The 13,499-nt window shown below is 43.3% G+C and overlaps 1 protein-coding gene and 1 long non-coding RNA gene across 2 annotated transcripts in view; one reads left to right on the top strand and one right to left on the bottom strand.

The window, feature by feature from the left end:
- WDR1 (WD repeat domain 1) overlaps positions 1–13,499 on the top strand; it is a 108,083-nt gene that overhangs the window by 49,839 nt on the left and 44,745 nt on the right. Inside the window, exons 6-7 of the mRNA XM_068277506.1 lie at positions 9,188–9,265; positions 10,740–10,820. Coding sequence (XP_068133607.1) covers positions 9,188–9,265; positions 10,740–10,820 — 159 coding nt within the window. The remainder of the gene's footprint in view (positions 1–9,187; positions 9,266–10,739; positions 10,821–13,499) is intronic.
- The window catches only part of LOC137564113 (uncharacterized), a 51,386-nt gene continuing 44,242 nt past the window's right edge, over positions 6,356–13,499 (bottom strand). Inside the window, exons 2-3 of the long non-coding RNA XR_011030524.1 lie at positions 8,856–8,952; positions 6,356–7,554 (exon numbers count right to left, since the gene is read on the bottom strand). This is a non-coding gene — a long non-coding RNA (uncharacterized lncRNA). The remainder of the gene's footprint in view (positions 7,555–8,855; positions 8,953–13,499) is intronic.

Below are 13,499 nucleotides of genomic sequence, written 5' to 3'. Positions count from 1 at the left end.
GTTTCTTCAAACAGATTATCTAGAGTGAATGCGTCAAGATAGCATCTCTGACTTCTATAAATAAGGACTGAGAAGATGAGGGGGGTAACATGGCTGCCTATATGCCAGGAGAAATTCCAGTGAAAGAAAAGGTGCTTAGTTCCCTTTAAACAAAATTTTGTGGGGAAGAGTAAAGTTGAGAAATTTACAGGAAATGGTTGTTTCTTGGCTTGTAGTTTTGAGTAATTCTACTGCTTTGTGGCAACATTTAGACGGGGAGGAAACTTATTACAATAGTGTGCTTTTTGCCAATGTGACTTTGGTGTCCTGGTAGAGGTAAGCGGCTTCAAACAGGACCTAGACTTTAAAGAGTCACTTTTAAGCCAAATAAAAGAGTTCTACTCACCTGGGTCTTCCCTCAGCCCCCCTGCAGCTGTCCGGTGCCCTTGCAGCCTCGCTCCGATCCTCCAGGCCCCGCCGACGACCACTTCCGGTTTCGCCGTCAGGACCCGACAGGCTGGGAACGCGAGTGATTCTTCGCGTTCCCAGCCACAATAGCTCCCTCTATGTTGCTATAGCAGCCCTCTATGCTGCTCGACTGGCATTTTTTTTTCTTCTTCTTCCTGGCACCCTAATTTTTATATATGTTGCGTACGCACCTGAAATCACCTCTATTAGGGCTCGTTCACATCGAGGGCATTTCTTGAAATGCAAGCTTTTTTTTTTTTTTTTTTTTTTTTTTTCAAAAAAAATCGCCCTAAAACCGCTTGTGCAATGATTACCTATGAGAGAGTTCACATCTGAGCAGTTAGTTTCCAATCCGCTCAGGGAAGCGCTGCCTGTACCATTTTTGAGGCGATTTTGCTTCAATGGAAAGTATAGGAAAAGCGCAAGACGCTCACAAAATCGCTTTGTGCAGCATTTGCATTTTTAAGAATAAATGCATTGTATTCTTTTCCGGGTCAAAGACTGACGTCTGGAAGTGAAAAAAAAGGAATCTCTCTGCAAAATCGCTTACAAAAGCGCTATGCACAAAATCGTAGCGTGCAGTAAAGCACCGGGAGGGGGAAAAAATTGCAAAATGTTTGCAATTTCGATTTTAGATGTGAACAGAGCCTTAAAGGACTTGCCACTGACTTGTGCATAATTAGTTTTCCCATGGTGACTTGCTAGGGGATAACCATTTCAGCCAGCAGAGTAGCATATTCAGCAGGTCGTCAGAAATGTCAGCCTCCATCCTTCTGTAATGGCAGATTTACATCCTAACCATCGCTAATGAAGACTTGACAGGCTGCAGAATACCAAGCATTGTCTTCTGTATGAGATCAGTGCCCCGGCCAGTCTAGACCTGTTAGAATAGCACACAGTCCATAGCTGCGCATTACTCCTGCTGATGGCTGTATATGCTGAACCGTGAAATGCCTTCCCTACTGGTCTCAAATATGTTGTGTGATATAAGGAAAAAGTGTATGTCACTTAGTATCGTACGCATCAGAGTGACAGGGCCAGGCCTCATTACAGTCCGCGCCGCTCTGTCAGTGTTAAATATTATATGTAGTAACCAGGGCTGTGGAGTCGGGGCAATTTTAGGCACCCGGAGTTGGAGTCGTAGTCGTTGATTTCATAAACTCAGGAGTCGGAGTCGCATGATTTTTGTACAAAATCCACAGCCCTGTTAAGTATTGGACTAAGGAGTCGGAGTCGGAGCTATTTTGGGTACCCGGAGTCTGAGTTGGAGTCGTGGTTTCATAAACTGAGGAGTTGGAGTCGGAAGATTTTTGGACCGACTCCACAGCCCTGGTAGTAACGTTCTCTGCAGACAAGCACTGTGTAGACGTACATGGAGATTTTCTGTTATGTGTTTGGCTTGTGTCCCCAGGAACTCAACCTGACTGCCCTCCTTAATAATTTATTCTACTACAGCCTGCTGCATGTTACAGGGAAGCCCTGTGCTGAGTGTTATGTGGTGCAGCGTCTTTCAGTGCCCCCACTCCCAAAGCTGCTCGGGAGAAGGCTGGATATTTTCACTGAAACAGGTGGCAGATTATTTCTTAGCGGCACTGTAGTGACATACAGTAGAATGCAGTAAAGTATTCAGGATACCCACACTTATGGTCATTTCCTGGTTTCAACATCAGAAACCCTTCCTATAGCTACATTATATATTGTGTATATTGATATGTAGCCTCTCCCTCCCAGTGATGCTTAGCTTAGGCTGATTAGCTGTACAGACACATTCTGCAGGCATACGAGAGGAATCGGCGCAGGAGACTTAGGCGCAGGATACAGCCTGTATGGCTTATCCTGCTCCTGCACAAATTCCCATTGATGATAAATACTATTCCCCCTCCATGAATGGTGGGGAATGAACTAATTTGGCTTCCAGCAATTGCTGGAGGCCGAATTATAGTGTTTTATAAGTAACTTCAGCTCCGTCTTCTGACGGCGCTGAAGTTACTGACTGCTGCGCCCAAGTCTCCTGCGCTGGAATGGCAGTGTTCAATCTGCACAGCTGCACGTAACAGGACTAAAGGTTTCACACTCCTGTGATACATTTCAGAATGTAAATCATGGTGATGAAATATTTTTATAAAGGGCAAACACTGACTAAATTTTATAAATTATTGTAAAAAATAAATAGGCAATTGTATTCAGTTTTTCCACTACAGGTCCTCTTTTTATAAAAAAAAACAAAAAAAAAAACTGTCAATTTCTTATCTGTAGATGGTCACCTTTTTTTTTTTTTTTTTTTTTTTTTTTTTTTTTTTTTTTTTTTTTTTATAAATAAGCCCCTTAACTGTTCTTAACAAATCCTTGAGTCGGCCACCCCTAGAGGATGTGGCTTTAAAATCTTCAACCGGTCACGACTTGTTCGTCATGCGTGGTGTGTTTTTTTTTTTTTTTTTTTTTCCATATTTGTAAAGGGCCATTTTTTGTATTGTGGCAATTAAAGTGGTCTAACACCCAGCAGAAATTCACTGAATGGTTTAAACATGACACTTTAGTGCTGCATTTAGCTAGAAATGCTCCTCGTGCTTGCTTGTTTAGTTACAAATGTATCTATCTACAATGTAACAAACAAACACTGCTCTGAGAGAACAAAGAGGGCTTCCCCGGCAGGCTTTTCAAAGGTCTATTTGTATTCCAAATAAAGATACATTTGTAACTACAGATAAGAACGGATGCGGATTCCTAGTTAAATCCAACACTAAAATGTCATGTTTAACCCATTCAGTGAATTTCTGCTTAAAAAAAAATCTGGCATAATAGTTTGTAAGCTGTAAGCAATCTTTTAAAGCAAAGTTGTAATGCTGGGTGTTAAACCGCTTTAAGCATGATCAATAAGATGCAAATCTGAGTTGATGCATTGTTATGCAAACTTGAACCGCTTGAAAATGGACCAAAGGTAATCCTACCAAGGTGAAATTTAGTGCATTTTCAGGCTGCATTAATGCAAAATCTGCATTATTCTGCATCAACATGGAATTATTTGCTGGGATATTGCAACAAGTCCTGAAGCCACCTACATCCACCACCCTTTTGTATATACGGGGGAGGCTGAAATGAGACCAATGTGGAAGGAACCATTGTTGGCCGGCTTTCTTGTAGGACTCTGGAGATTAGAATAGCCTCCCACAGAGAAAAGGAGTTGTGTACCATTATTTGCTTGTACAGTTTCATATGGAAGATCAGATGCTAGGAATTCTGAGATGGTGCAGGTTTCATGTAAGTTTAACTAGAAAATGGGCCAATCAAATGTAGCCGCTTTATCATTTCATTGATCCATTTGAGTCCCTTGGACTGCAAGAATATGCAGTCAGTCAATCCTTGAAGGAAGCATCAGGCAAGCTAGGAAAGTGAGATGTACTTATCCAGGGCTGCCTCTAGCATACGAGAGGAATCGCCGCTGGGAGACTTGGGCGCAGGATACAGCCAGTATGACTTACCCTGCTCCTGCACAAGTCCCGGCAGCGTTAAATACTATGCCCCCTCCAAGCTGCCATGGATGGAGGGGAATGAAATCATTCGGCTTCCAGCAATTGCTGGAGGACGAATTATAGTTTTTGGTTTTCTTTTATTTATTTTTTCATAAGTAACTTTAGTTCAGTCTTCTGACAACACTGAAGTTACTCACTGTGTGCCGTTATAGCCATAATTTTTATTACGGTCTATGGTGGCACCAGCTGCGCCCAAATCTCCTGCGCTGGAATGAAAGTGTTTGTTCCTCCAGCCCCTGATAGCCGCTGTCAGTCACGCTCTTGTGGTCTGGAGCATCCTGCGCAGTGCGCTGCAGACCACGTGGGCGTGATTGACAGCAGGGCTTGTGCAGGAAATACTGACCTGGTGAGGTTGGCACCCACAACGGAGCGGATCCCGGGACCCTGGAGCAGCGGCGAGGGACATTGCAGCCTCCAGGAGCTGGAGGAAATCCCAGGTAAGTACATCTCATTTTCCTAGCTTGCCTGATGTTTCCTTTAAAGAAATTAACTTAGGCCTTGTTCACATTGCGTTCCGTTTGCGTATCTGTCCGCCTTTGGCGTTTGACACAATTTGTATTTCCGATTACCGGCGCGCTGTTTTGGTTTTTTTGTAACCACTTTTCTAAGCGGTTTTGCAGAGCGATTGCGTTTTTACACTTCCTGATGTCAGTCAGGAAGTGAACCCTTTGATCCGGAAAAGAATAAATATAATGTATTCTTAAAACCACGAACGCAATCACTGCTTAGAGCGATTTTGTGAGCGTTTGCATTTTTCCTATAGCTTCCATTGAGGCAAAATCACCTCAAAAATGGCCCATGCACCGCTTTTCTGAGCGGATTGGAAACGAACCGCTTAGATGTGAAATGTCTCATAGAGAATAATGGTGTAAGCACTTTCAGGGCGAAAACTTTTTTTTTTTTTTTTTTTTTCCCCTTCAGCGCTTAAAAAAAAAACCCACAAAAAAAGCCTCTAGTGTGAATGAGCCCCCACTGTTCATTAGGAGCAATGCTGAAGCTGAAATACTTTGGACTCTCAATGAGAAGGCAGGACTCATTGGGGGGAGGAGGAGGAGACCCTGATGCTGGGAAAGATTGAGGGCAAATGTAGGCCTGGCTTGGTGTGGTCACAATGAGTCAGACACAACTGAAATGTGACTGGACAATAAAATATCCTTTTTAGCATAGTTTTCTCTTCCACCGATAATGGTGCACTTGCTGTGGTACTACACCCTGCAGCATCATATGCTCTGCAGTGATAGATTTCCCATGGAAGTACATATAGTGTCCCTTTCAGTAGTCACTGGAATCTCTACCTGTTGGAGAACTGTCAGGGCTGAGTAATGACTCCCTTTAAAGCGGACCCAAACCAAACATTTTTTTAATTAAAAATATTTAGTTGCACCACTCTGACACATACAAAGATAAATAAACACTCCTTCAAACCTATGATCATTTCAGTGCATGCTTTTCACCCTTCTCTTTTTATAGCTAGGATTATACTGGGGGCAGCCATTAGCAATTCCTCCATTGCCAGACACCATCTACTCCACCAGTTTGCCGGAAAAATCCCGGCAATTTGAAAGGAAGGGAGGGGTTCCTCCAATAAATGTAAAATATTTTATATTTGTCATCATGCAGCTGAAAAAAGGCTGCTATTTATTATTATAATTTAGAAAATAGATTTTATTTCTGAAATCTTGTATTTTTAATTTGGGTCCACTTTAATCAGCTGCAGCAACCTGAAGGCCTGACCAAAACATTTAAGGGACACTATGGCGAAAATTATGCTGTTCCATTATCCCCACCATCAGTTATTTGATATGGACAGCATACATTTCACCATAGAAGCTTGTGTTTAAAAAAAAAAAATATATGTATAGCCTAACACCAATTTTTTTTTTTTTTTTCTTCTACACATCTAATCTGCGTCATTCAAGCTGGGTGCACACTTGGCAATGCGTGAAAGGTCACGTTTTCTGTCATGTGCGTTTTTGCATTTTTTTATTACGTTTTACGTGAATTTTCTGTGCATTTTTTTCCTGCACATGCGTTTTCCAGGCAGCAGGGCTGCCAGGCAACTGGTATTGTTCAAAAGGAAATAACTATGGCAGCCTCCATATCCCTCTCACTTCAGATGCCCTTTAAAGAGAAACCGTGACCAAGAATTGAACTTCATCCCAATCAGTAGCTGATGCCCCCTTTTCACATGAGAAATATTTTCCTTTTCACAAATGGATCATCAGGTTGCTCTGTATGGCTGATACTGTGGTGAACCCTCTCACAAGAAACTGAGAACCATGGTCCTGGCATTTTCCTGTCTGTGAACCTCGTTGCATTGTGGGAAACAACTGTTTACAGCGCTTTCCTTCAGCGAGAAGAAAAAGTAGTGGTGCACATCCGGCTAAAACATCAATTTATTACTGCATTTAAAATTTTGTTCATCCAAAATAAACACAAACCAGCAAGACAGAGAGAGGTACAGGCAGTGAAACAGTTTACAGCGGTTTCCAACTGCCAAAAAAAGCAAGCAGCTTCTTCTTCCAGTGACATCACCTGCCAGCAGTAAAAATGTCGCTATGTGATAAATGGCAGAATGTAAATCCGGGAGAGGAAAGCTTTTACAATGGGCAAACACTGACTTATTCATTTATATCATAATTGTAAAAATGAAGCACTTTTTTTATTACATCTTCACTGGAGTTCCTCTTTAAGTCTTGATAAAACCTATCCAGCATGGAATCATCGGTCTTCCACCTCTGGTTGGAAGCACAAAAGGACATTGTCAGGTAAACTGGCAGTTAAACAGGTGTATCATTTTTCAGTGTCTGCTTAATTCCCTTTCTCTGTAAACTGACCTGAGTGACAGGTGATGCCGCTAATCCCTTCCAGGGAAAGTGAAGCTGGCATCCTGTGTCAATTAATCATCATTTTTCCACTGGAAGCATCAGTGCTCTCTGCTGCTGCTTTATGCCTTGCTGTGCCCTGTGTGATTGTGCCTTACAAATAATAATGGGAAGCTTGTGTCTTCTAAAATGGATTATTTACCTCACCCAGGGCCTCATCACATTATACTGCGCTGACAGTTATTTCCACTTCATCTGTCCACTCGGTCTCTGTTCATTGTAGCTAATTGGTTTTCTGTTGCTTTATGGAAGAGGAACAAAGAGGTGGAAGCAATTAGAGTACACTTCCAGCGTGCTTGAACAAATAGAATATGCCTACCATAGTTTGTTCTGCTTTTACTTACTACTACTACTACTACTACTACTACCAGGAGCTTATACTTGCGTGGTTTTTTTTTGTTTTTTTTTTGTCTCGTTATATGATTTGTATGTGTAGTACAGCTAAGTAATAAAACATGAGCAGAGACCTAAGTCTAATATTATTTCCGATGCAGGAAGAGTTGAGAAACTCCAGTTATCTGTGCAAAAGAGCCATTGAGTTCCACGGCTTTCAAAGTCGCAGAGAGCTCTGTCTTCTGAAGCTTGTTATCTCAACTGTCAGTCACTGTATTTTCTTTTTCTCTGCAGAGGACAGGTCAATAGTTCACTTGGCTGCTCCGTAAAATCATTTAGAATGCGGAGTAGTGTGTAAACTGCAAATATTAGAGAATGATGCAATGTTATAAAAACACTATAGAACTGAAAATAAAATAAAAAATGAGTATTTTCTTTGCTACTAGTGTTCTAGTAATTATCATCGTATTACACAACCAATTCATTATCATAATTTTTTTTTCGCTTCAGTGTCTCTTTAAGGCTAATTTCACACCAGGACGTTGCGTTAGAGGGGGCGTTAAGGTCGCATAACGTCCCCCTAACGCAACGCCTGGTGGTGCTGGATCTGGACGTCGGAGTGAGACGCGTTGTGCAGCTCACTCTGGCGTCAGTGATGCCGTAATGCACACTCTTGTGCGCATGCGGCATCACGTGGTCCCGCCGGCCAATCGCCACACAGAGCGGCCGCTCCAGGAAGTAAACACTTAGCCATGTGCCAGGCCGCTCTCCGCTCCTCCCCAACATTACAGCGCATGTGCAAGCAGTCTAACGCGGCTCAGCCGCGTATAAAGTACTGCATGCAGTACGTTGGCTTGTGACGTAGCGTTACAATGTAACGCAACGTGGGCACTGTGAACAGCCCATTGATTTTTCATTACTGTGCGGTGGGCTGCGTTACAGGCTGCTCTAACGTGCGCCTGTAACGTCCCACTGTGAAAGCAGCCTAAAGGTTCAGAGTTGGTAGTTTATATCTACTTTGTGTAACAGCTACATGGGATATAAAAAAAAAAAAAAAAAAAAAAAAATGGTGAACTTGCTCTGGGAAATGTTGTTTCATATACCGTATGTAGGTGAATTTTGCATTTTTATAGTTCGCCGTGGGGCCCCTTTTAAACATCAGAGAAGTAGAATCTAGTCACTGCTTTGTTCAAGTAAAAGTTCAGGCTCTTTACGTCTGCATAGGACCTGGGTAAGGCGTGGGGCCCAATGGGAGCACTTTTGCCGACAATCCACAAAGCACTACACCAGCGGATCTGATTCCACAAGTAGCGTTGTAATTGTGGAGCGATCCCATCAGTGTCTGCAGTAGCCAAATCGCGATCACTCTGGGAATAGCTTTAAAATCCTGGCACTTCCGCAATTGCACAAATCATGGGAGCTGTGCAATTTGCCGCAATGTGCCCGTAGTGGGTCCCAGGCCTTAAAGGGAAGCTCGAGTCACATGAGATAGGCATGTGTATGTACAGTAGCAAACATTCTTTGTGCTTTTTCTTCTTTCTCTGCCTGAAAGAGTTAATATTCAGCTATGCAACTGACCGTTTTTCTCCAGTCGGGAGCCAGTCGGACTATAGGACTATAGTCCCACACTGATAAGGAATTACAGCCATAAAACACTTACCTGGCAGTGAACACTGGGCTTCTGAGAGCAGGGGAATAGCTAAAGGTCACCCACTCATATTTGAGCTCTCTGACACATGGAAAAGGCTGCCATTGAGCTGAGGGAAAAAGAGAAAATTTTTATTTTTTTTTAATTTAGTTTTTATGTTTTATCTCGCATAAAACTGGGATATCTAAAAGTCAATTTAGGAGGATAGATGTAATTGTTCTCATCAGTTTATTTTGATGTCAGATTCACTTTAACATTAATCCATTTCTTTATTTTTTATCCTTTCCTGCAAGGTGTGAAACAATTGTGGCCTTAATTGATATTTTTGTGTTTTCCATCCTCAGGACCACAGTCGTTTTGTAAACTGCGTACGATTTTCACCTGATGGGAACAGATATGCAACTGCAGGAGCAGATGGCCAGGTAAGTCATGAGATGGTCCCAGTGTTTATGGAAATGATAATTCACACAATCGTCGGCCACCACAAAGCAGACTCCCGCACGCACACTGCACGCACACCACGCGCACACCCCACACCACGCACACCCCACGTTTATTAGCTTTATGTTACCTTTTGTAAGTCTTTAGAGTTTTAAAATGTAATATAAAAGAGTATTGGCAGATTGATGGCCTGTAGCTTTGCACTGCATTGAACAGTGCTACTCTATAGTTTGATTGCTTTGGGCAGATCAACCAAGAGAGAGATCCCCCTGTGATGAGAGATCATGGAGATCTGTTGCCTGCCCATACACCACAGGCCGATTCCGCATCGATTTCCGTATGAAATCTCTCATGGGCTTGTTAATTGCACAGAGTGCAGGCATTTATACATTCAGTACCTTTAAGCTAACATCACACGTAAATTAATTTGTCTCGATAAATTGAAATTCGTTCTAGCTGTCCACCCCTGTGATAGACGCCACTCCTGGCAATGTGAAGATGTTCTCAAAGTGTTTTGCTTGGAAACTAATCTGACTGTAAACTAAAGCCTGGTACACACATCCAATTTTGATTGGCCTATTTTACCACTTCCATGTGGTATGAAAGCTTCCCTCCACAATCTGTGTGTAGTATCTGTTGGGCCTCCATGCTACATGGGGGTAGTAAAATTGATCAGTGATTGGAAAATCAAAATGGGATGAACCTGGCTTAATTGTAAAGGAATTTGAAAATCTGTTTAAGGTTTTCAAATTTATCTGTTTTGATTCAGTAAGTTTTTAAATGTTTGTATCACTTCTAATCATTGATTGCGTGTGGATTTAAAAATCCTTCTCACAGTTAGACACTGAAGCGAAAAAAAGTTGTGATTTTGTATGTGTAGTACAGCTCAGAAATAAAACCGCAGCAGCAGAGACCTAAGTCTAATGTTGAGTTAAGAGACTCCAGTTATCTATGCAAAAAAGCCATTGAGCTCTAGACTTCCAAAGTCGCAGAGAGCTCTGAGTTCTGCAGGTTGTTATCTGAGCTTTCTGTCACGGATTTTCTTTTTCTCTGCCAGAGGACAGGTCTATAGTTCACAGCCTGCTCTGTAAAAAAAAAACATTTAGAATGCTAAGTAGTGTGTAAACTGCAAATATTAGAGAATGATGCAATGTTAGGAAAAACACTATATAACTGAAAATAAAAAGGAGAATATTTTCTTTGCTACTAATTTTCTAGTAAGTATCCATACTACACAACTAATTCATTTTATATATCTTTTTTTTTTTTTTGCTTCAGTGTCTCTTTAAGTGACTGACATTTGCATATGTGCAATCCTATTGGATGGAAAGATAATGATTGCATTGTGCATGTGTGGCCAGCACTTCCCTCATAATTTTATCTAGTTCACGTGTGGCTTTAGCTCAGCCTTTAGCTTTATCCTTTTACAATGCACTTTTTTCCCCCCCTTTATAGATCTTTTTATATGATGGGAAAACTGGAGAAAAACTTGGCCAGCTGGGCAGTGAGAAAGCACATGATGGAGGAGTTTATGCAGTAAGTGGCCATTTCTTTCTTTATGGATTCTTTCCGTTGCGCATGCGTGTGCACACAGGAAAACACACACACACACACACACTTACACACTTACACACTTACACACTTACACACTTACACACTTACACACTTACACACTTACACACTTACACACACACACACTTACACACACACACACTTACACACACACACACTTACACACACACACACTTACACACACACACACTTACACACACACACACTTACACACACACACACTTACACACACACACACTTACACACACACACACTTACACACACACACACACTTACACACACACACACACTTACACACACACACACACTTACACACACACACACTTACACACACACACACTTACACACACACACACACTCACACACACACACTCACACTTACACACTTACGCACGCACGCACACACACGCACACACACGCACACATTACACACACACACACGCACACACGCACACACACGCACACACACCCACACGCACACGTACATATTTGCCTGCCGCGATCTAGCGCAGGTGCAGTAGCTGCTCTTTATGCTAAGGGGGAAATAGACGAGCCCGATCAGCTCTGCTGCGCAGGTGCAAAGGACTCGTATCTGTGCAGTAGAGTGGATACGATTGGCCTCGGCTATTTCCGCCATAGACCGAACGAAGAGCTGCCACTGCACCTCTGCTGGATCGCGGTAGGTAAACATTGCGGCACTTGGCAAGCTTGTCGAGGAGCTTTCGGGGGAGCCAGCGTTTGATCCCCGAGGCTACAGAGGACGGGGAAGCCTCATTGGGACCCTAAGGCTTCCCCCTCCCAAGGTAAGTATTCTCCCCCCCCCCCCTTAAGGCCTTTTTTCCGTAAGTCTTGAAGTACCAGAAGTCTCTGACCCCCTTAAGAACCAGAGAGACTGGTACAAAAACTGGGTTCACCGCCTTTATGTTGCATTGAGCTCTCTCTCGCCGTTTGAGGCTCTCCTGACGCTGCAGCCCACTTGCTCTGCTGTTCTCATAGCAGAGCTCTGTGAACCAGTCAGGAGCTGATTTCATTGGCTCCTGACCCTGAGACCACTGAGAGCTAATCTCAGGCAATCACATTGATAGTGGCAGGAGCCAACGAAATTGACTCCTGACCGGTTCACAGCTCTCCTGTCATACAGACTGCAGAACGAGTGGGCTGCAGCGAGAGGGGAGCGACTCGATTGGCTGGAGCATGTGGCGTGGTAATTAAAATCTACACCCTGACAGGGATAACGGGTCCCTAAAGCGGCATAGATTTAATTTACCTGCATCCAGAAGTGGTTAAAGCCCATGTACACGAATAAACCTGCCCCCCCCCCCCCCCAAAAAAAAAAATCTCCTGATTTGAAGAAGGCCAAAGCTGGTTTCTGAAAACTAAGCCGTGGTCCTTATAATTTTATTCTGAAATCTATTGAAAATCGGTCCCTAGTGTGTGGCACACATCATCAGATTCCTGTCAGGCACCTTGCTGGAATCTGATGGTCGAATCTGGTGGAAATCAGTATGTGTTCACCTTATCACCTTATCTTGTACCCACTTGCAGGGAGAACCTTCTATAATCATTACAAGACTACCTGGATATTTGTATAAAACTTTTAGCCCTGCAGGGTGCTGCACATGACTTCAAATGCTTGACTATTTCACCCGTCCTCTAGCAAGACTCGCTCAATCTCTTGCCACCTAATACGTTTCCTTTCTAATTAATCAGATGCATTTCCTGGATCACACAAGCTCTCCACTGCCCTCTGCTGCTCATCATCCTTCATAAATCAGAGCAATGGATTTTGGCTCATCCCTACTGCCAGCTGCTCAGTTTTGTGTATATGTTACGGCCAGAACCCGAAGTGTGGCCACTTTGCGTTCTGGCCAGCCACTTCGGGTTTTGGTCGGCCAATGTGCAAAGTGAATTTATGACAACTTGCTTAATTTAATGAAATATAGCCGGCGGCAATGTAATAGATGAAGCCGCCAGCTTTCGCACTGCCTCTCTCCTCCCCGCCTCTCTCCTCTCCCCGCCTCCCATACAATAAGTAGCAGCCGGCGGGGACACGCGTGTCCCGAGAGTCGCTCGTCGCGACGGGAATCCTGCCATTCCTGCAGAGCGGGTGCTGGCAGAAGCAATGTCTGCAGCCTCCCCGCTCTGCTGCCCCTGCTGCGACGAACGACTCTCCGGCTGCAACTTATTGTATGGGAGGCGGGGAGAGGAGAGAGGCGGAGGGAGGAGAGAGGCAGTGCGAAAGCCGGCGGCTTCATCTATTACATTGCCGCCGGCTATATTTCATTAAATTAAGCAAGTGAGACGGCGTAAACATAACCTTTCTAACATTGGCCGCTGCACTGCGGCCACTTCGCACATTGGCCGGCCAGAACCCGAAGTGGCTGGCCAGAATGCGAAGTGGCCACACTAGGGGTTCTGGCCGTAAAATAGATAGATAGATAGATAGATAGATAGATAGATAGATAGATAGATAGATAGATAGATAGGTTTCAGTACCAGTACTCTGGACGGCTGGAGCCTGAAAACAAAAAGATGCATTACAGATATGTTAATTACAAGTAAAGCTGTGCCTTATTTAGAAAATGTGTGAAAGTGAACATTGCTGATTGAGGGATAATGTAGTCACTTTTATTAACTATGACA

This window comes from Hyperolius riggenbachi, chromosome 1, assembly GCF_040937935.1.
Source record: "Hyperolius riggenbachi isolate aHypRig1 chromosome 1, aHypRig1.pri, whole genome shotgun sequence".
In the NCBI taxonomy this organism is placed as follows: domain Eukaryota; kingdom Metazoa; phylum Chordata; class Amphibia; order Anura; family Hyperoliidae; genus Hyperolius; species Hyperolius riggenbachi.
Note: the sequence above shows the minus strand (reverse complement) of the source record. Positions and strands in the feature narration are given on the sequence as shown.